At 43.6% G+C, this 24,224-nt stretch overlaps 1 protein-coding gene and 1 pseudogene across 1 annotated transcript; both read right to left on the reverse strand.

The window, feature by feature from the left end:
• The window catches only part of LOC123159462 (putative serpin-Z12), a 32,955-nt pseudogene extending 17,121 nt beyond the window's left edge, over positions 1 to 15,834 (reverse strand).
• Positions 15,835 to 21,688: 5,854 nt separating this feature from the next.
• Positions 21,689 to 22,636, reverse strand: LOC123170653 (uncharacterized). The gene has a single exon (XM_044588474.1). The coding sequence runs from the start codon at positions 22,129 to 22,131 to the stop codon at positions 21,943 to 21,945; it is 189 nt and encodes a 62-aa protein (XP_044444409.1). The 5' UTR covers positions 22,132 to 22,636; the 3' UTR covers positions 21,689 to 21,942.
• Between the last annotated feature and the right edge of the window lie 1,588 nt (positions 22,637 to 24,224).

Below are 24,224 nucleotides of genomic sequence, written 5' to 3' on the forward strand. Positions count from 1 at the left end.
TATAAGGAAATAAATTATAACTTTATTATTGCCTCTGGGGCATATTTCCTTCAGTCTCCCACTTGCACTAGAGTCAATAATCTAGTTCACATCATCTTGTGATTTAACACCAATAGTTTACATCACCATGTGATTAACACCCATAGTTCACATCGTCATGTGACCAACACCCAAAGGATTTACTAGAGTCAATAATCTAGTTCACATCGCTATGTGATTAACACCCAAAGAGTACTAAGGTGTGATCATGTTTTGCTTGTGAGAGAAGTTTAGTCAACGGGTCTGCCACATTCAGATCCGTATGTATTTTGCAAATTTCTATGTCAACAATGCTTTGCACGGAGCTACTCTAGCTAATTGCTCCCACTTTTAATATGTATCCAGATTGAGACTTAGAGTCATCTGGATCAGTGTCAAAACTTGCATCGACGTAACTCTTTACGACGAACCTTTTTTGTCACCTCCATAATTGAGAAACATATCCTTATTCTACTAAGGATAATTTTGACCACTGTCCAATGATCTACTCCTAGATCACTATTGTACTCCCTTGCCAAAATCAGTGTAGGGTATACAATAGATCTGGTACACAGCATGGCATACTTTATAGAACCTATGGCTGAGGCATAGGGAATGACTTTCATTCTCTTTCTATCTTCTGCCGTGGTCGGGCTTTGAGTCTTACTCAATTTCACACCTTGTAACACAGGCAAGAACTCTTTATTTGACTGTTCCATTTTGAACTACTTCAAAATCTTGTCAAGGTATGTACTCATTGAAAAAACTTATCAAGCGTCTTGATATATCTCTATAGATCTTGATGCTCAATATGTAAGCAGCTTCACCGAGGTCTTTCTTTGAAAAACTCCTTTCAAACACTCCTTTATGCTTTGCAGAATAATTCTACATTATTTCCGATCAACAATATGTCATTCACATATACTTATCAGAAATGTTGTAGTGCTCCCACTCACTTTCTTGTAAATACAGGTTTCACCGCAAGTCTGTATAAAACTATATGCATTGATCAACTTATCAAAGCGTATATTCCAACTCCGAGATGCTTGCACCAATCCATAGATGGATCGCTGGAGCTTGCATATTTTGTTAGCACCTTTAGGATTGACAAAACCTTCTTGGTTGTATCATATACGACTCTTCTTTAATAAATCCATTAAGGAATACAGTTTTGTTATCCATTTGCCAAATTTCATAAAATGCGGCAATTGCTAACATGATTCGGACAGACTTAAGCATCGCTACGAGTGAGAAAATCTTATCGTAGTCAACACCTTGAACTTGTCGAAAACCTTTTGCGACAATTCGAGCTTTGTAGATAGTAACACTACTATCAGTGTCTGTCTTCCTCTTGAAGATCCATTTAATCTCAATGGCTCGCCGATCACTGGGCAAGTCAATCAAAGTCCATACTTTGTTCTCATACATGGATCTCATCTCAGATTTCATGGCCTCAAGCCATTTCGTGGAATCTGGGCTCATCATCGCTTCCTCATAGTTTGTAGGTTCGTCATGGTCAAGTAACATGACCTCCAGAACAGGATTACCGTACCACTCTGGTGCGGATCTCACTCTGGTTTACCTACGAGGTTCGGTAGTAACTTGATCTGAAGTTACATGATCATGATCATTAGCTTCCTCACTAATTGGTATAGTAGTCACAGGAACAGATTTCTGTGATGAACTACTTTCCAATAAGGGAGCAGGTACAGTTACCTCATCAAGTTCTACTTTCCTCCCACTCACTTCTTTCGAGAGAAACTCCTTCTCTAGAAAGGATCCATTCTTAGCAACGAATGTCTTGCCTTCGGATCTGTGATAGAAGGTGTACCCAACTGTCTCCTTTGGGTATCCTATGAAGACACATTTCTCATATTTGGGTTTGAGCTTATCAGGATGAAACATTTTCTTATAAGCATCGCAACCCCAAACTTTAAGAAACGACAACTTTGGTTTCTTGCCAAACCATAGTTCATAAGGTGTCATCTCAACGGATTTAGATGGTGCCCTTTTTAACGTGAATGCAACTGTCTCTAATGCATAACCCCAAAACGATAGTGGTAGATTGGTAAGAAACATCATAGATCGCACCATATCTAATAAAGTACGGTTATGACGTCCGGACACACCATTACGCTGTGGTGTTCCAGGTGGCGTGAGTTGCGAAACTATTCCGCAATGTTTCAAATGAAGACCAAACTCGTAACTCAAATATTCTCCTCCTCGATCAGATCGTAGAAACTTTATTTTCTTGTTACGATGATTTTCAACTTCACTCTGAAATTATATGGACTTTTCAAATGTTTCAGACTTTATGTTTCATCAAGTAGATATACCCATATCTGCTCAAATCATCTGTGAAGGTCTGAAAATAACGATACCTGCCGCGAGCCTCAATATTCATCGGACCACATACATCAGTATGTATGATTTCCAACAAATCTGTTGCTCGCTCCATTGTTTCGGAGAACGGCGTTTTAGTCATCTTGCCCAAGAGGCATGGTTCGCAAGCATCAAGTGATTCGTAATCAAGTGATTCTAAAAGCCCATCAGCATGGAGTTTCTTCATGCGCTTTACACCAATATGACCTAAACGGCAGTGCCACAAATAAGTTGCACTATCATTATTAACTTTGCATCTTTTGGCTTCAATATTATGAATATGTGTATCATTACGATCGAGATCCAACGAACCATTTTCATTGGGTGTGTAACAATATAAGGTTTTATGTAAACAGAACAACAATTATTCTCTAACTTAAATGAATAACCGTATTGCAATAAACATGATCAAATCATATTCATGCTCAACGCAAACACCAAATAACACTTATTTAGGTTCAACACTAATCCCGAAAGTATAGGGAGTGTGCGATGGTGATCATATCAATCTTGGAACTACTTCCAACACACATCGTCACTTCACCCTTAACTAGTTTCTGTTCATTCTGCAACTCCCGTTTCGAGTTACTACTCTTAGCAACTGAACCAGTATCAAATACCGAATGGTTGCTACGAACACTAGTAAAATACACATCAATAATCTATATATCAAATATACCTTTGTTCACTTTGCCATCCTTCTTATCTACCAAATACTTGGGGTAGTTCTACTTCTAGTGACCAGTTCCTTTGCAGCATAAGCACTTAGTCTCAGGCTTAGGTCCAGACTTGGGCTTCTTCACTTGAGCAGCAACTTGCTTGCTATTCTTCTTGAAGTTCCCCTTCTTCCCTTTGCCCCTTTTCTTGAAACTAGTGGTCTTGTCAACCATCAACACTTGATGTTTTTCTTTATTTCTACCTTCGCCGATTTTAGCATTGCGAAGAGCTTGGGAATTGTTTTCGTCAACCCTTGCATACTATAGTTCATCACGAAGTTCTACTAACTTGGTGATGGTGACTAGAGAATTCTGTCAATCACTATTTTATCTGGAAGATTAACTCCCATGATTCAAGCGATTGTAGTACCCAGACAATCTGAGCACATGCTCACTGCTTGAGCTATTCTCCTCCATCTTTTAGCTATAGAACTTGTTGGAGACCTCATATCTCTCAACTCGGGTATTTGCTTGAAAGATTAACTTCAACTCCTCGAACATCTCATATGGTCCATGACGTTCAAAACGTCTTTGAAGTCCCGATTCTAAGCCTTTAAGCATGGTGCACTAAACTATCAAGTAGTCATCATATTGAGCTAGCCAAACGTTCATAACGTCTGCATTTGCTCCTACAATAGGTCTGTCACCTAGCGGTGCATCATGGACATAATTCTTCTGTGCAGCAATGAGGATAATCCCCAGATCACGGATCCAATCCGCATCATTGCTACTAACATCTTTCAACTTAGTTTTCTCTAGGAACATATCAAAATAAACATGGGAGCTAAACGCGAGCTATTGATCTACAACATAGATATGCTAATACTACCAGGACTAAGTTCATGATAAATTAAAGTTCAATTAATCATATTACTTAAGAACTCCCACTTAGATAGACATCCCTCTAATCCTCTAAGTGATCACGTGATCCATATCAACTAAACCATGTCCGATCATCACGTGAGATGGAGTAGTTTCAATGGTGAACATCACTATGTTGACCATATCTACTATATGATTCACGCTCGACCTTTCGGTCTCAGTGTTCCGAGGCCATATCTGTTATATGCTAGGCTCGTCAAGTTTAACCTGAGTATTCCGCGTGTGCAACTGTTTTGCACCCGTTGTATTTGAACGTAGAGCCTATCACACCCGATCATCACGTGGTGTCTCAGCATGAAGAACTTTCGCAACGGTGCATACTCAGGGAGAACACTTATACCTTGATAATTTAGTGAGAGATCATCTTATAATGCTACCGTCAATCAAAGCAACATAAGATGTATAAAAGATAAACATCACATGCAATCATAATATGTGACATGATATGGCCATCATCATCTTGTGCCTTTGATCTCCATCTCCAAAGCATCGTCATGATCTCCATCGTCACCGGCATGACACCATGATCTCCATCATCTTGATCTATATCAATGTTGAAAGAACATGCGGTGCCCCCATGTTTGGTTTTGGTAATTAATGACAATCTCTATGGACTAATGGTTGCCTTGAGTTACATTTGAAGGGTTTGTCCATAGGCTTTTCTTGGAGCCCATTTGTTGGTTTCAAGGAGAGTTCGTGATGACCAAGGTGCTATTAAGGAATTATCCAAAGTTTGGTCTTGTGAGGGTTGAGCTTAATTGCAAGCATGTCTTGAAGAAGAAGAGTGTGTGATCATTCATGTTTACCTTCAAGATATCATCCAAATGAAGAGAGTTGAAAAGATTCAAGGTTGATCAAGACTAAGTCAAAGAGTGAATCAAGTTGATCAACACACAAAGCATAGAAGATGTACCGAGAGGGATCAAGCGATCCCATGGTATGGTAAGCATTGTCAATTACGCTTTGTGTACTAACCCATGGTCTTCGTGAGAGTTCTTTGTGGGGTTAGGTTGTGGTGTGCAAGTTCAAGTAGGATCATCACAAAGAGATCTTATGCTTGAAGCTTTCCGTCCATTGTGGTGACAATGGATTTGTGAAGATGTGCCGAAGAGTGGCTCACCCATAGTGGAGTATGGGGGAGCAATCCACTAGTCTTCACCGAGCCAACGCAATCAAGAAAGGTGGTCCAGCTTGAGGGAGTCAAGATCGTCATCATCCAGCTCAAGTTGACTATGTGCAAGGAAAAGGTTTGCCCTTGATAGGTTTTCTATTTTACCGGTCTCATGGTAGTTGTGGGAGACCGGGTTATAGGATCGATTGCGTACTATCAAGGGGGCTCTCGATGAGTAGCTTGATCGTATCGTTCGTAGAGAGCTCAAACCATTGCATCCTTGCATCATCTTTATTTGTTCTTGTTTGGTTCTTCTCTTTGTGAGTTTTGGAGCTTTTGGTCATCTTGTTGACAAGCTCGAGTTCATCGAAAACGGAGTTAACTCGCATCTTCTATGATGTTTTCGATGTTGGAGGTTATGTCGGTTCTTCTCTGTTGGAGGTTTCACTCCTCTATTTGTTAGGCATACCTCCCCTGCCTCTTCTTAATATAACTAGTCGCTGTTTTGATGCTACTCGCCGTCTTGTATCCAACAAGCTTGAGTTTTCTCAATTCGGAGCTCATTTGCAGAAGTTTTGGTAGTTCTGGTTTTCCTTGGACTATACTTATTTTCGTGGAAGTGGCATAAGGATGGCGCCAGCGGTAGTACCGCTGGGCCGGAGCGGCAGTACCGCGTATCGCCACAAGCGGTAGTACCGCTGCCCCACAGCGGTAGTACCACCCATGGCCATAAGCGGTAGTACGGCTCCGGTTCCACGCTGGTACCGCCTCGACTCGAGACGTGGTTTTCTCGTGTCGGGTTCAGCGGTAGTAGGAGCGTTAGTACCGCTCGTGTGCGGTAGTACCGCGGCTACCACCGCCCCTAGTGCCGCTCAATGGCCCTCCTCCCTGTTCCTTCTCCCTGTGCTCGTGGTAGGCGCTGTGCGCGGTCCCAGCGGTAGTACCGCTGGGCCAAGCGGCAGTACCGCTGCGGCTAACGGTAGTACCGCTGGCTCCAGCGGTAGTGCCGCTCATACGGCTCTGCCCTGCCCTCTGTTTTGCTCTGCTCTCCGTGTTCTACCGCCCGGGCGGTAGTACCGCTTCCCTGAGTGGTAGTACCGCTCGTGCGCGGACTGGGCACATAACGGTTGGATTCGGGAGCTCCTATTAAAGGGGGTCTTCTTCCTCATTCAACCTTATCCTTTGAGCTCGTGTTCTTCCCCCATTGTTGACCTTCTTCGAGCTTGCTAACTCTCAATCCCTCCATGGATTCTTGCTAGTTTTTGAGGGAAAAGAGAGAGGAGATCTAGATCCACATTTCCACCAATCACTTTCTCCTCTATGTGAGGGGAACCCCTTGGATCGAGATATTGGAGTTCTTGGTGTTCTCCTTCTTGTTCTTCCTCTCAGTTTCGTCCCTAGCATTAGTTTCTTCGGTGGGATTTGAGAGAGAAGGACTTGGGCACTCCGTGTGCCCTTGCCATTGCATTTGGTGCATCGGTTTGAGTTCTCCACGGTGATACGTGGAAGTTACAAGTTGAGAAGCTTATTACTCTTGGGTGCTTGGTACCCTTGAGCTTGTTCCTCTTGGGTGCTTGGGCGCCCTAGACGGTTGGTGGTGTTCGGAGCTCAATCATTGTGGTGTAAAGCTCCGGGCAAGCGTCGGGGTCTCCAATTAGGTTGTGGAGATCGCCCCGAGCAATTTGACGGGTTCCGGTGACCGCCCCCAAGGGTTGCCAAAGTGTACGGGTTCGGTGACCGCCCCCAAGGGTTGCCATTTGTACGGGTTCGGTGACCGCCCTCAAGGGTCCCTTAGTGGAATCACGGCATCTTGCATTGTGCGAGGGAGTGAGGAGATTACGGTGGCCCTAGTGGCTTCTTGGGGAGCATTGTGCCTCCACACCGCTCCAAACGGAGATTAGCATCCGCAAGGGTGTGAACTTCGGGATACATCGTCGTCTCCGCGTGCCTCGGTTATCTCTTACCCGAGCCCTTTACTTATGCACTTTACTTTGTGATAGCCATATTGTTTCTTGTCATATATCTTGCTATCACCTAAGTAGTTTTTCTTGCTTAGCATAAGTTGTTGGTGCACATAGGTGAGCCTAGTTGTTGTAGGTTTTGTGCTTGACAAATTAACCGCTAGGTTTATTCCGCATTTGTTCAAGCCTCAACCGTAATTATTTTAAAACGCCTATTCACCCCCCTTCTAGGCGACATCCACGATCTTTCAAATGTGTCGTCACATGGTCATCTCGCCAACTATTGTTCTTGCAACTATTGCTATCACATAGCGATAAAGTAAATCAATTATTTGGCGCTTGCATCTTATGCAATAAAGAGACAACCATAAAACTTTTGCCAGTTGCCGATAACTTCAACAAAACATGATCATCTCATACAACAACTTATATCTCATCACGTCTTGACCATATCACATCACAACATGCCCTGCAAAAATAAGTTAGACGTCCTCTACTTTGTTGTTGCAAGTTTTACGTGGCTGCTACGGGCTGAGCAAGAACCGTTCTTACCTACGCATCAAAACCACAACGATAGTTCGTCAAGTTAGTGATGTTTTAACCTTCTCAAGGACCGGGCGTAGCCACACTCGGTTCAACTAAAGTTGGAGAAACTGACACCCGCTAGTCACCCGTGTGCAAAGCACGGCGGTAAAACCAGTCTCGCGTAAGCGTACGCATAATGTCGGTCCGGGCCGCTTCATCCAACAATACCGCCGAACCAAAGTGTGACATGCTGGTAAGCAGTATGACTTGTATCGCCCACAACTCACTTGTGTTCTACTCGTGCATATGACATCTACGCATAAAACCAGGCTCGGATGCCACTGTTGGGGAACGTAGTAATTTCAAAAAAAAATCCTACGCACACGCAAGATCATGGTGATGCATAGCAACGAGAGGGGAGAGTGTTGTCCACGTACCCTCGTAGACCGAAAGCGGAAGCGTTAGCACAACGCGGTTGATGTAGTCATACGTCTTCACGATCCGACCGATCAAGTACCGAACGCACGGCACCTCCGAGTTCAGCACACGTTCAGCCCGATGACGTCCCTCGAACTCCGATCCAGCCGAGTGTTGAGGGAGAGTTTCGTCAACACGACGGCGTGGTGACGATGATGATGTTCTACCGACGCAGGGCTTCGCCTAAGCACCGCTACAGTATTATCGAGGTGGACTATGGTGGAGGGGGGCACCGCACACGGCTAAAAGATCAAATCAATTGTTGTGTCTTTGGGGTGCCCCTCTGCCCCCGTATATAAAGGAACAAGGGGGGAGGTGCGGCCGGCCAGGAGGAGGCGCGCCAAGAGGAGTCCTACTCCCACCGGGAGTAGGATTCCCCCCTTTTCAAGTAGTAGGAGTAGGAGTCAAGGAAAGGGGGAGAGAAGAGAAGGAAGGAGGGGGCGCAGCCCCTCCCACTAGTCTAATTCGGACTAGGCCTTGGGGGGGGCGCCCAGCCTCTCCTCTCCCTTTCCCCTAAAGCCCAATAAGGCCCATATACTCCTCGGCGAATTCCCGTAACTCTCCGGTACTCCGAAAAATACCCGAATCACTCGGAACCTTTCCGATGTCCGAATATAGTCGTCCAATATATTGATCTTTACGTCTCGACCATTTCGAGACTCCTCGTCATGTCCCCGATCTCATCCGGGACTCTGAACTACCTTCGGTACATCAAAACACATAAACTCATAGTATAACCGTCATCAAACTTTAAGCGTGCGGACCCTACGGGTTCGAGAACCATATAAACATGACCGAGACACGTCTCCGGTCAATAACCAATAGCGGAACCTGGATGCTCATATTGGCTCCCACATATTCTACGAAGATCTTTATCAGTCAGACCGCATAACAACATACGTTGTTCCCTTTGTCATCGTATGTTACTTGCCCGAGATTCGATCGTCGGTATCTCAATACCTAGTTCAATCTCGTTACTGGCAAGTCTCTTTACTCGTTCCGTAATACATCATCCCGCAACTAACTCATTAGTTGCAATGCTTGCAAGGCCTAAGTGATGTGCATTACCGAGTGGGCCCAGAGATACCTCTCCGACAATCGGAGTGACAAATCCTAATCTCGAAATACGCCAACCCAACAAGTACCTTCGGAGACACCTATAGAGCAGCTTTATAATCACCCAGTTACGTTGTGACGTTTGGTAGCACACAAAGTGTTCCTCCGGTAAACGGGAGTTGCATAATCTCATAGTCATAGGAACATGTATAAGTCATGAAGAAAGCAATAGCAACATACTAAACGATCAAGTGCTAAGCTAACGGAATGGGTCAAGTCAATCACATCATTCTCCTAATGATGTGACCCCGTTAATCAAATGACAACTCATGTCTATGGCTAGGAAACATAACCATCTTTGATCAACGAGCTAGTGAAGTAGAGGCGTACTAGTGACACTATGTTTTTCTATGTATTCACACAAGTATTATGTTTCCGGTAATACAATTCTAGCATGAATAATAAACATTTATCATGATATAAGGAAATAAATAATAACTTTATTATTGCCTCTAGGGCATATTTCCTTCACTATCATTATCAACTCTGCATCTTTTGGCTTCAACATTATGAATATGTGTATCACTACTTTCAAGATTCAACAAAAATAGACCACTCTTCAAGGGTGCATGACCATAAAAGATATTACTCATATAAATAGAACAACCATTATTCTCAGATTTAAATGAATAACCGTCTCGCATCAAACAAGATTCAGATATATTGTTCATGCTCAATGCTGGCACCAAATAACAATTATTCAGGTCTAAAACTAATCCCGAAGGTAGATGTAGAGGTAGCGTGCAAACGGCGATCACATCGACTTTGGAACCATTTCCCACGCGCATTGTCACCTCGTCCTTAGCCAGTCTTCGCTTAATCCGTAGTCCCTGTTTCGAGTTGCAAATATTAGCAACAGAACCAGTATCAAATACCCAGGTGCTACTGCGAGCTCTAGTAAGGTACGCATCAATAACATGTATATCACATATACCTTTGTTCACCTTGCCATCCTTCTTATCCGCCAAATACTTGGGGCAGTTCTGCTTCCAGTGACCAGTCTGCTTGCAGTAGAAGCACCCAGTCTCAGGCTTAGGTCCAGACTTGGGTTTCTTCTCTTGAGCAGCAACTTGTTTGCTGTTCTTCTTGAAGTTCCCCTTCTTCTTCCCTTTACCCTTTTTCTTGAAACTGGTGGTCTTATTGACCATCAATACTTGATGCTCCTTCTTGATTTCTACCTCCGCAGCCTTTAGCATTGCGAAGAGCTCGGCAATTGTCTTATCCATCCCTTGCATATTATAGTTCATCACGAAGCTCTTGTAGCTTGGTGGCAGTGATTGAAGAATTCTGTCAATGTAACTATCATCCGGAAGATTAACTCCCAGTTGAATCAAGTGATTGTTATACCCAGACATTTTGAGTATATGTTCACTGACAGAACTATTCTCCTCCATCTTGCAGCTGTATAACTTATTGGAGACTTCATATCTCTCAATCCAGGCATTTGCTTGAAATATTAACTTCAACTCCTGGAACATCTCATATGCTCCATGACGTTCAAAACGTCGTTGAAGTCCCGGTTCTAAGCCGTAAAGCATGGCGCACTGAACTACCGAGTAGTCATCAACACACAACTGCCAGGCATTCACAATGTCTGCAGTTGCTGGCGCGGGTGGTACACCTAGCGGTGCTTCCAGGACGTAATTCTTCTATGCAGCAATGAGGATAATCCTCAAGTTACGAACCCAGTCCGTGTAATTGCTACCATCATCTTTCAACTTTGCTTTCTCAAGGAACGCATTAAAATTCAACGGAACAACACCACGGGCCATCTATCTACAATCAACATAGACAAGCAAAATACTATCAGGTACTAAGTTCATGATAAATTGAAGTTCAATTAATCATATTACTTAAGAACTCCCACTTAGATAGACATCCCTCTAATCATCTAAGTGATCACGTGATCCAAATCAACTAAACCATGTCCGATCATCACGTGAGATGGAGTAGTTTTCAATGGTGAACATCACTATGTTGATCATATCTACTATATGATTCATGCTCGACCTTTCGGTCTCAGTGTTCCGAGACCATATCTGCATATGCTAGGCTCGTCAAGTTTAACCCGAGTATTCTGCGTGTGCAAAACTGGCTTGCACCCGTTGTAGATGGACGTAGAGCTTATCACACCCGATCATCACGTGGTGTCTCGGCACGACGAACTTTGGCAACGGTGCATACTCAGGGAGAACACTTTTATCTTGAAATTTAGTGAGAGATCATCTTATAATGCTACCGTCAATCAAAGCAAAATAAGATGCATAAAGGATAAACATCACATGCAATCAATATAAGTGATATGACATGGCCATCATCATCTTGTGCTTGTGATCTCCATCTCAGAAGCACCGTCATGATCACCATCGTCACCGGCGCAACACCTTGATCTCCATCGTAGCATCGTTGTCGTCTCGCCAACTATTGCTCCTACGACTATCGCTGCCGCTTAGTCATAAAGTAAAGCATTACAGGGCGATTGCATTGCATACAATAAAGCGACAACCATATGGCTCCTGCCAGTTGCCGATAACTCGGTTACAAAACATGATCATCTCATACAATAAAATATAGCATCATGCCTTGACCATATCACATCACAACATGCCCTGCAAAAACAAGTTAGACATCCTCTACTTTGTTGTTGCAAGTTTTACGTGGCTGCTACGGGCTGAGCAAGAACCGTTCTTACCTACGCATCAAAACCACAACGATAGTTCGTCAAGTTAGTGTTGTTTTAACCTTCTCAAGGACCGAGCGTAGCCACACTCGGTTCAACTAAAGTTGGAGAAACTGACACCCGCCAACCACCTGTGTGCAAAGCACATCGGTAGAACCAGTCTCGCATAAGCGTACTGTTGGGGATATTACCACTGGGCGTAAACCGGCCAGGAGTGGCCGGGTTAACCCCATAAGTAGTTCATCTGTATCTGAAGCCTATGAGGACAGACGGTGACGCTTCATGAAGGCCCAGGGCCCAAAGCCGGTTTAAGGCCTATAGACATAAATCGGCATTGATATGTAAACTTGTGTTGTAAGATAGAAGTAGCAGAGACCGAGCCGGACACGATTATGAGCCGGCCTCGGAGTCTGTAAACCGACGGGCGTCAACCCATGTATATAAGGGGACGACCCGGTGGCGGTTCAAGGACAACAGACAACAACTCGAGACTCAGGCAAAGCGTATTCGCTCCCTGGTCATCGAAACCCCATCAATTCCATCACAACTAGACGTAGGCTTTTACCTTCATCGTAAGGGCCGAACTAGTATAAAACTCTCTTGCGTCCCTTGTCCGCTATAACCCCTTTAAGCTAACCCGTAGCGATGGCTCCACGACTAAGTCCTTTCTCTAGGACATCTGCCGTGACAAAACCACGACACGTACGCGTAATGTCGGTCCGGGCCGCTTCATCCAACAATACCGCCGAACCAAAGTATGACATGCTGGTAAGTAGTATGACTTGTATCGCCCACAACTCACTTGTGTTCTACTCGTGCATAAACATCTACGCATAAAACCAGGCTCTGATACAACTGTTGGGGAACGTAGTAATTTCAAAAAAAAATCCTACGCACACACAGGATCATGGTGATGCATAGCAACAAGAGGGGAGAGTGTGTCCACGTACCCTCCTAGACCGAAAGCGGAAGCGTTAGCACAACGCGGTTGATGTAGTCGTACGTCTTCATGATCCGACCGATCCGAGTACCGAACGTACGGCACCTCCGAGTTCAGCACACGTTCAGCTCGATGACGTCCCTCGAACTCCGATCCAGCCGAGCTTTGAGGGAGAGTTCCGTCAGCATGACGGCGTGGTTACGGTGATGATGATGCTACCGACGCAGGGCTTCGCCTAAGCACCGCTACGATATTATCGAGGTGGAATATGGTGGAGGGGGGCACCGCACACGGCTAAGAGATCAAGAGATCAATTGTTGTGTCTATGGGGTGCCCCCCTCCTCCGTATATAAAGGGGGGAGGAGGAGAGGGCCGTCCAAGGGGAGGAGGCGCGCCCAAGGGGGCAATCCTACTCCAAGTAGGTTCCCCCCCTCTTTCCTAGTCCAAGTAGGAGAGGGGAAGGAAGGGGAGGAGAAGAAGAAGGAAAGGGGGGCCGGCCCCTTAGTCCAATTCGGTTTGGGCTAGGGGGGGCGCGCGCCTCTAGCTGGCCGCCTCTCCTCTTCCACCACTTGGGCCCATGAGGCCCAATAACCCCCCGGGAGGTTCCGGTAACCTCCCGGTTTCTCCGGTATTTATCCGATAACCCCTGGAACTCATCCGGTGTCCGAATATAACATTCCAATATATCAATCTTAACGTCTCGACCATTTCGAGACTCTTCGTCATGTCCGTGATCATATCCGGGACTCCAAACTACCTTCGGTACATCAAAACACAAAACTCATAATACCGATCGTCATCTAACTTTAAGCATGCGGACCCTACGGGTTCGAGAACTATGTAGACATGACCAAGACACGTCTCCGGTCAATAACCAATAGCGGAACCTGGATGCTCATATTGGCTCCTACATATTCTACGAAGATCTTTATCGGTCAAACCGCATAACAACATACGTTGTTCCCTTTATCATCAGTATGTTACTTGCCCGAGATTCGGTCGTCGGTATCTCAATACCTAGTTCAATCTCGTTACCGGCAAGTCTCTTTACTCGTTCCGTAATACATCATCTCGCAACTAACTCATTAGTCACAATGCTTGCAAGGCTTATAGTGATGTGCATTACCGAGAGGGCCCAGAGACACCTCTCCAACAATCGGAGTGACAAATCCTAATCTCGAAATACGCCAACCCAACAAGTACCTTCGGAGACACCTGTAGAGCACATTTATAATCACCCAGTTACGTTGTGACGTTTGGTAGCACACAAAGTGTTCCTCCGGTAAATGGGAGCTGCATAATCTCATAGTCATAGGAACATGTATAAGTCATGAAGAAAGCAATAGCAACATACTAAACGATCAAGTGCTAAGCTAACGGAATGGGTCAAGTCAATCACATCATTCTCCTAATGATGTGATCCCGTTAATCAAATGACAACTCATGTCCATGGCTAGGAAACTTAACCATCTTCGATTAACGAGCTAGTCAAGTAGAGGCATACTAGTGACACTATGTTTGTCTATGTATTCACACATGTATTATGTTTCCGGTTAATACAATTCTAGCATGAATAATAAACATTTATCATGATATGAGGAAATAAATAATAACTTTATTATTGCCTCTAGGGCATATTTCCTTCAGTGGCACCCTTGCACTCTCCTAGATCCCCACGGCCGTTGCTGCGGCGGCCACGGTGCCCTGCTCGTCCACCTTGATGGTGGCCTTATGGTACATGCCCGTGATGAAGAGCCCATCCCCGCCGCTCACCATGCCCGAGAAGTCGCCGCCTCCAAAAGCCCTGGTGACCCCGAGCTTCCGCATGTCCGACGACGCCTCGAACTCGAACGTGAACTTGAACTTCGGGACCATGAACCGCCCGACCAGGACCTGGGCCGCCGGCGTGTGGCTCTTGAGGCACCCCGGCGTCGCGACCGACTTGTCGTAGAGATCGGCGAGGCCGAGAGCGGCGCCGTCCGGGAGGAGGAGAAGCATGTATAATGCTGCCTCGGCTCGCGGCCCCACGTGGTCGTCGTCGTTCTTGTAGGACAGCTTGAGGGCCCTGAAGCCCCGGTAGACGGCGACATGCTGCTCGAACGGGAACCGGCCCGTCGTCATGAACGGCGCGCGCACGATGGCTCCGTCTGGGACGTGGAACAGCGCGGTGAAGGTTGCCGACTGGTCGAACGGCTGAGACCACGTCCCGTTGAAGTAGAGCGCGTTGGCGAGGATGACTCGCGTGGACGCACCGACCGAGCCGGGCAGGAGGACGTCGCGGATGCGCCCGTCCGTCACGCCGGCGACGAAGGCGTTCACTCGCCGCCTCGCCTGCTCGGGGTCCGAGGAGAAATCCACGGATTCCGCGGTGGCAGCGTATCTCGACGCTGCGGTGGCCATGAACTCCGGCTCCAGCTCCTGCCCGCGGTCGACCCACACGCCGCATGCGAAGGACGTCTACGCCAGGCCGTTGAGCCTGCCCGCCAGCTCCGTCGCCAGCACGCCGTGCAGCTCGTCGAGCGACGCCGAGCGGGAGGAACCCCAGTGTTGAAATATATTGCCTGCCTTCCTCCATTAGTTTAGACTTTTGGATGAGTTAACTGGAGCATGAATTCAATACCCAGGAGCTCCTCGCGCGTCTTGCCCCGCGTGCCGGCGGCCACCAGCGCAAGCGCCGCGTGGATGGACAGCGGCGAGACGATGAAATTGCCTCCCCCGCCGGCTGCCGCCCGGACGCCGACCTCCCTGGCGAGAGGCAGGCACGACGCCTTCCCGCCCGCGTCGCCGCCTACCGCCGCAGACACAGAGTGGCCACCCGGAGGCGCCTCGGTGAGCAAGGGGGTGCGTGCTTGCGTCTCTGCATGGCTGGAACTGTAAGGGCGGTGGAGGTAGCTCTGGCCGCTGCAAGGGCAACGCTGCGTGTAGTCAAGCCGCGGGCGCCGGGAAGTCATCGTCCTGAATTCCACCTGCGACCGCCATGCGGCAAACAGCTTCAAGCAGAGGACGGTCTTCCACAAGGGCGACATCCAGATTGCCGATCTGCAGGGTGCAGACTAGCCACTAGTTACCTTTGAGCCCAGAGTCATTTACACCATTAGTGATAGAACTTGGCACAAATGATCACTTTAGCGCTAAAACTTGTGATGTACATATAAGTGGTTCAAGAACTTGATTTGATGGTGCAAATACAGTGTTGCATACGCCTGCCACACTGACTAGGCGTGCCAGCATGGCGGGACACGCTGTCAGTGACAGAAAGGGGAGGGCAAGGCATGTGGCCTGTTTTGTTTTGCGAAAATACCCTCAACAATTTTTTTCTCTTATGAAAAAGTACAAAAAATATAATGGTCCGCCGGAGGTTAAAACCAGCGACATGCGGATTGCCAGCCAACCTAGACGGCCTTGTTGTCACTTGAGGATGCATATCCTTTATATATTTGACTAAACAATTTTAATCTAAAAAATCAGTGCATGCTCAACCTTAGGGTAAATAAGTGCCAGGACATACCACTACAACAGACAAGGTCACTTATTTGTGATGTCTAATTACACTTTTGTGAATATAACACAACGCGATCGCGTGACTAAACTGAATTGCAGTCAGTGAAACCATTTTCAACATATTAGTTTTTTGCATCTTTAAATTTGGTAAAAAAAATGTAAATTATAATTATGTGCTATAAATAATATACATATAAATAATATAAATACATTAAAAATGTTCATATAACATCAAAACAAATCCACCTACTAATTAACAAAAATCCATATAATTAAATTAGTGCCCGGGGATACAACTCCAACCAGAGAGGTAACATACTCTTCAGTATAATTACACTTTATGACTATAATGGAAAACGATCGTGTGGTTGAACTGCATTGCAGTCAGCGTGGACAGTTTCAACATTTTAGTTTTTGCGATTTTTAAAATTTTGTAAATTATAGTAATGCATCATAAATAATATACATATAAATTAAATAAATTACATTAAAAAATGTTCATATAACATCAAAACATATCCATGTACTAATTTAACAAAAACCCATATAATTAACTTATGAACTTTTAAAAAACTATGATTTTAAAAACTGTTCACATTTTAAGAAAACATTTTATTTAGTTTTAGAATTTTTATATATTAAATAAATTCTTATATATATATATATATATATATATATATATTGAATTTTTCCTGATTTTTAATATCATATTTATGTAGTATACAAAAGTGATCATGGTTTAAGAAAAAATGTAGGTTGTTTTAAAAAGAGTTCACGTGTTCGAATATTTTTATTGTTTTCTAAAAACATTATTTATATACTTTAGTTAAAATTAAATATAGAATATGTTTGAAAAATAAAAAAATGAGCCTAGTGTTCTGTCAGATTGCAGATTCTAAAATTTTGTATTATTTAAAATCTTATAAACAGATTTTTATAATTCATAAATATTTTAAATTGTGTGAACATGTTTTAAAATAACACATGAATTATTTTTTAAATGAGATGATTTTTTTTAAATTATGCAAAGCGTAATTATACTTTGGACATCTTCTGTTGGGGTGGTATGCCTGGGTATGTAACCTGCTGTATTTTGTTTTTGCGTCTAAAATTCTTAATTTATATGGTTAAGCCTAAAGTATATAAAGCCTATGTATCTATGCTGACATCAAATCCAAATTATTGTGCTGGCTAGCCACCGGCGCAGGTGACCTATATGTCGCGAGTTCGAACGACTCCTTTTTTCTTTTGTGTACAGTTTCTCTCGAGGGACTTTTTTGTGAGAAAAAAATATCGAGAGGCTTTTCGCAAAAGACAAGCCACACGCCTTGTCCTCCCTTTCCTGTCACTGACAGTGGGCTCTATGTCAAGCTGGCGCGTCGCGGGCATGTACAACACCGTATTTGCTCCGTCAAGCCAAGTTCTTGAACCACTTATATGTACACCACAAGTTCTGGCACTAAAGTGAACTTTTGTGCCAAGTTCTAGCACTAGTGGTGTAATTGACTCTTGAGCCCACTGTCCGTCCATCGAGGCATCGACCAGGTAGAGGTAGAAGAAGCATTTCTTTGGTGAATGACAGGATAGGCTCTCTCATTTCGATCTCAACTCTAAGTAAACCAATAAAAACCACCCATCAGTAAGCTCGTTTACTTAGAACTTGGAAGTTACTCGCTAACATGGCTGAATGAGTTGTCGGAATCTTTTACCATCTCCTCTGATTGTGATTCGTTGCCTGTACTGCACCACCTAGCTTGACCAGCGTCTGAAGAAATTTTTCTAAGCATGATCTGTTTCTTACTTTCTTACACCCTGCACAGGTTGTTCCTTGCACCCTGTGGCCATTGTGGTATATCCCAGTCTCATTTGTGATACTAATAAAAATGGTTCAGGCCGACGTAAGCCTGCCGTAGCATCGTCAAAAAATAAATCAAAACCCGAGACATCCCAGTCTACAAATTGCTACGGCGTAGAACCATCGATGAAACGAACATTCCAACAGTTGATAACAGTGAGTGCACATCAAACGGAAGTGCAAGTGAAGCCATGGTACAAACATGTCATCGAAAATACAGATATATCATCGTCTTGAATGCAGCACAGCACAAAACATGTGCTTTATTTCTACTAGTAGTACAAATTAAACTGACAAATCATTTTCAACAGGTAAACAAAGTTGTGAAACAAATTCAAATAATTTATTGCAATCTGTATTTTGGCTATTTAAGTATTATATATAACTTCAAATGTGTACTGAACTGTCAACCGGTGTCTCATAGATAGTTTCAAAAGAACAGAATGTTAGAAGTATATTTGTGTAGAGATAAGGAGTAGAGATATACTACGACTTGTCTTGCACTTCAAATCTCACCCCACGATATAATCTATATATACCCCTACGACAGATCAATACAACAACAATTTCATCCATCCTATAATTTTCTACATAGAATTCAACACACACAAAAATTGTGATTCCTTTGAATCAAAGAGGTCTCAAATGGTTTCGCTTGATATTCCCTTTTACTGTCTCTGAAGATGTACACTAATTGACAATACACTCAGTCCATACATCACACTAAAAGTTTGTCCATAACATGGAACTTTCTTTGTAAAAATACATCCATAATGCACACATAACTCGGAGCAACTTCCACGCAAGAAAAGTTACATTCTGGTGGATCACACAGGCGCCAGTACTACTGAAAGGCCATCCTGCTAAACTCCCCAAAAGAAAAACAGCTAACTAGTAGTAGTAGTAGTAACATAATCCAGTCCCAGACACCATACCCATCTAATATTTCGTTTAGTTGCAGGCATGTTCAGTAGCTAGCTTGCTTCCCTCGTGAAGCTGTCGCGGCTCACCTTCTTCGAGCCATCGGCGGCGGCGGCGCCGCTGGCGCTCGGCGAGACGAGGTTGCTCAGCGTCCTCGCCATCTGCATCATGACCTGGCCCCTCTTCGCCGGAGGCCTCTTCTCCTTGGCGAAGCTGCCGCTGCTGATGTACTGGTGCTCGTACTCCATCGCCTCTCGATCTTCTTCTTGCTCCTTCCTGATTCTTTGGTTCTCTGTGCGTTGTGTTTGTGTATCGAAGCTAGATGCTCGCTTGAGGAAAGGATGATGATGCAGGGAGGTACTTATAGGAGCATGTTGCCCGCACGCACCAGTGACCAGTTGGCATGTGCATCTTTTCTCACTTATTATATTCTTACTTATATTCACTTCTATCTGCAGGAATAAAGTGGCTACGCTTTTGGGGTCATGGTGTTCCAAGTGTGAGCGTATCTGCTTGCTGGGGGAATCCAACTATCGAAGAAACATCACTGTTTTGTTATACTGTGTGTGCCCCAAAATTGCTTTTGGAGCTCGGCCTCCAAGTTCAATTTTTGAATTTCATCAAAATTCGTATTTTTACGTATCAACAAATATTGAAAAAAATTACAGATATGCATGAAGGCATAACACACTTGTGTGTAAATTTTCAGGGCAAAACACGTTGAAATGAGGGCTGTGCAAAAAAAAAATTTGGAGCTTTTTAACACATGATACTATTTGTCCTCCCAGACCATGAATTTATCTTTTTTATACAGATCTCATTTCAAGGTATTTTATCCTAAAAATTTACACACATACACATAACATCCTTGTTACTTGCACAATTTTTTCAGATTTTTTTAAACCGGAAAGTTTGAATTTTGAATTTTTAGAAATTTCTGAGCTCCAGTGAGCTCGGTCACTAAAAGGATGTTCTCCTGTGTACCACATATGTTTGGTTCAGAATACAATACTTCATAATAAAAAATATTACAACTCCCTACCCCAGCCCCTCTCTATCCGTGTCTAAGGTGGGCACTTTTTCCTTTGATTTTATATACACGATGAATATATTTTTAGAAAAAATATCTTTTCATATACGGGCATTCTTAAAAACACAATGGTTCATGAAATATTTTTTAACTACGTAAATTTTATAAAATACATAAAAATTTATTATTATTTAAACTGCTTCTTCACAAAAGTTTTCATTAAATCTGTTATAAAAAGGGAAATGCCTAAACTTGTATGGGTGACAAAGGAAATGACGAAATGAGGAGACGGCTTAAGTTTTTTTTTTAGTGTAGTGGAGACGGCTTAAGTTTTTTTTTTTGTGTGTAGGGGAGAACGGCTTAAGTGAGAAGCTGAGGAGGGGGGAGGTTTTTTTTTTTTGAGGGAAGGAGGGGTAAGCTATGTTTTTTTTTCATAGCTTCCCCCTCCTTCCCTCAAAAAAACAAAAGGTGACAGAAAAGAACCGGGCCGAATAAGAGCGCTCAGACTCGCTTGGGCCTCTCTTCCGATGTAGTCGGCCTTGGGCTTGTACTAGGTAACAGAAAAGTTTCCCAAAAAAGAGGGTGACAGAAAAATGAGCTGAAGGGTAAACCCTATTCGTCACTCAGAGCGATGAATTGTCGGCATGTGGCACATAGGGGCGATTGGGCAGTCCTATGTTTGCCCTTTTCCCGCTATTTTTCCTTTCCCATATATACTTTTTTAGGGGTTCCCATTTTTACTCTGGTTCAATGATTTTTCTTCTGGTTCATTGGTGTTTCTTTTTAGTTTTCTTCCTGGCTTATTTATCTTCTCTATTTTTCTTTTTTCTTCATTTCCTCATTTTTCAGTAGTAAACATACGTTCTTTTATGAGTATAAGATCATTTTTAAAAATACATGATAAAATTATTTAGAAAAATAGACGTGAACAGTTTTAAGTACAAGGTGACCATTTTGAACACAAGTTGATTTTTTTTTAATATATGATGAACAGTAAGTGTTCATGCATTTAAAAAATAAAGTGCTCAAGAATTTAAAAATTATTTTTTAAATGTGTATAAATTTTTGAAAATTATTCATGTAACTAAAAGAGTGATCATATTTTGAAATTAAACAATGTCAATGCTTTTATGTATAAACAAACAAACCTCTACGGAACAACCTGAAAGAAAATAAAACAAATCGTTGGAACCGGCAAGTGAAGCACTTGTTAATGGGAAGGATACATCACCAAACTGAATCGAGCTGGCCCACGAACACACGCGCTTGCATGTTTAATGGACAGAACGACCCAGTGCGAGGCCAGTTTTTTTTTTGGCCGGGTGAAAGGCCAGTTGGTTTGATGCCAATATATGGCTTTACAAAAAAAAAATTGAAAAACCAAAATTTAGCAAAAAAATAAAACTTACCAGTTCTTTTTTTTTTAACTAAAGCCACGACACTTATTTTGGATCCCTCATCCAGTTAGTAGTTTTTCTTAACTTCCCAAAATGTGCAAGACAAATGTTGGCATCAAACCAATCGATCTCGAAGTGTCATACAGGAGCACTCCTAATCAAGCACATGCTGGGTGTTATGCATACTCAAAGCTTGTATATACATTTAAATTTCTTCTTGAATACATAATGCACACTCAAGCTTGGAGCAATTTCCGCTCAAGCCAAGTTACAGTACAGTGGTAGTGGATCAGACAGGTTCTCCATTTATAAACTGGGACACCATCCTGCTAAAACCCTCAGAAGGTAACAAAACAGCTAGCTAGTAATACCACCATTTTGCACCCCACACTGACACACGGACGCACCATACCCATCTAATTTCCTTGGTTCAGTTGTAGCTTGTTTCCCTTCTGAAGCTGCTGCGATTTGCCTGCTTCGAGCCGTCGGCAGCGGCGCCGGGAGAGACGAGGTTGCTCAGCGCCCTCGCTATCTGCAGCTTGACCTGCCCCCTCTTCGCCGGAGGCCTCTTCTCCTTGCCCAAGCTGCCACTGCTGTTGTACCGGTGCTCGTACTCCATGGCCTCCGCCGTCCGATCTTCTTCTCTGCTTCTTTTGTGTTGTGTACTGCACCTCTGCACTGTGTGGTGAAGCCAGGTGCTCACTTGTGAAAGGGATGATGATGTAGAGGTATTTATAGGCGTATGCAATGTACGTTGCCTGCACCAGTTGGTGTGTGCATCTTATATTCGTATTTATTCACTCATATCTGCAGGAATAAAGTGGCTGTGCTTTTGGGGCCATGGTGTTCCAATTGTGAACGTATCTGCATACCGGGGGAATCCAACTATCGAAGTGTAAACGGGATCACGGAACTAAATCACCGGAGAATTTGTGCCTGCACACTGGGAATATTTATTTTTTTGAAACGGACACACTAGGAATTTGAAGCAGTAGTGAAGTGTTCCAAGGAACCAACAGCACAGCAAGAGAGTTTTTTTTCTTCTGCTTTTTCATTTTCAGACTTTTGTTTTTTGGTTTTAGCAAGAGAGTTATTGAATAGATTGAAGGATTTTAATCTTTTCGACACCCCCTGAGTAAGTAGGTATGTCTCTAGATAAAAACATCTGATCTGTGACTAGCACTAGTAAGTATTACCTCCCTCCGTATTAAAATATAAGACGTCTTTGTAGGGTACACGCTACTCGATATAATTTCCATCGACCAAAGTATATAACTCTATGGACGGTAAATGTAACAAATATCAGCTTTCCACTTTAAGATATTCTTTCGCGAACAGCATCCTCTTGAAGATACTTCTGAAGATATTTTCATCACCATCGTCCTATGGATGAAGATATTTCCACGGACCACGGTGGTCGACCGAGAGTCCAGCTCTCTTTTCACGACTTTTGGGCAGGGTGCACGTGTGGATCAAGGGTTGATTATGCGCTCCATAGGTTTGAGGAATATCTTCAAAAATGTGACAGTGGCTCTTGCTCGAATCACTTCAAAACGTGGTGGCTGCGGGTGGGACTAGTATTTCATGCATGCTGTATATCATGTTTATCAAGTGATTCAGGTGGGAGATAAATATCAGTTTTTGGAAGAACAAATTGACTGCTTTTTAGGTAAAGACCGGGTCTGAGCAAGGCACTAATTAATAACCGGGGAATTTATGCTAGCTGTTAAAATAGAATTAGCGGTAGCCGGTAGGCCCTGAAATGTTTTAACCGTGACTATCTGAAGCGTCGATACGATGAACGGGCCCATGTCCGCTACTAACATCGGCACCCCGCTTTATAGAATTTTTTTCGATAAAGGGGCTATTTTATTATCTCAAATGTAGCATCAAGCGGATACAAAACATTATGAGTAACACCCGGCCTCTGCATAACTAGGATGCGCACGGTCCAATATGAAGGTCTGACAAAAATTAATGAAAAAAAACCGACAAATCGGCAACAGTAGAGCCCTATAGACCGACACTATGTCTATGTCAATGGAGGTGGTTGATCGATCCGAAGGTTATGTTGCCACTCATGTTGGGAAAAAACCTCCATAGTCACCTGCTCCAATCGCATACACACCACCTTGAACAGCGGTTGGTCCTCCGATCGTTGTAACATATATAGCAATTGCATACACCGGAAAATAACCTGTAGAGGAGAAGCATTTATTCCATTAAAAACAAAATTATTTCTACATAGCCAAAGCGACCAAATTAAGGCATACGCTCCCATCTTTATTAGCGCTTTGAACCTATTTGAAATACCGTCCAACCAATGACCAAAAATATTGGCAACAGTTGTGGGCGGATACAAATTTGACGCTATTTGGATGACTGACCACGTAGACGTGCAAACTTGCATAAGAAAAGGAGGTGTTTGATTGTCTCGTCATGAGTACAAAAACAACACTTCTTACTCCCTTGCCAGTTGCGTCGTGCGAGATTGTTTTTGGTTAACACAACTCCCCTACCAAGATACTACATAAAAATTTTCACTTTTAGTGGAATTTTGGACTTCCAAATTTTCTTGTTATTACTCACTGGTACCTCAGAATATGTGAGCGCACGATACATAGAGTCTACAATGAAAGACCCGGATGTAGTAAGGTTCCAGCGAAACACATCCCGGCCTTCTGTCAGGTTAATCGAATCCAGCCGGGATAA

This window comes from Triticum aestivum, chromosome 1D (genome assembly GCF_018294505.1).
Source record: "Triticum aestivum cultivar Chinese Spring chromosome 1D, IWGSC CS RefSeq v2.1, whole genome shotgun sequence".
In the NCBI taxonomy this organism is placed as follows: Eukaryota; Viridiplantae; Streptophyta; class Magnoliopsida; order Poales; family Poaceae; genus Triticum; species Triticum aestivum.

What these genes read in the sequence shown, in the direction of transcription:
- LOC123170653 (XM_044588474.1), bottom strand. Translation starts at nt 22,131, where the DNA reads ATGGAGTACGAGCACCGGTACAACAGCAGTGGCAGCTTGGGCAAGGAG.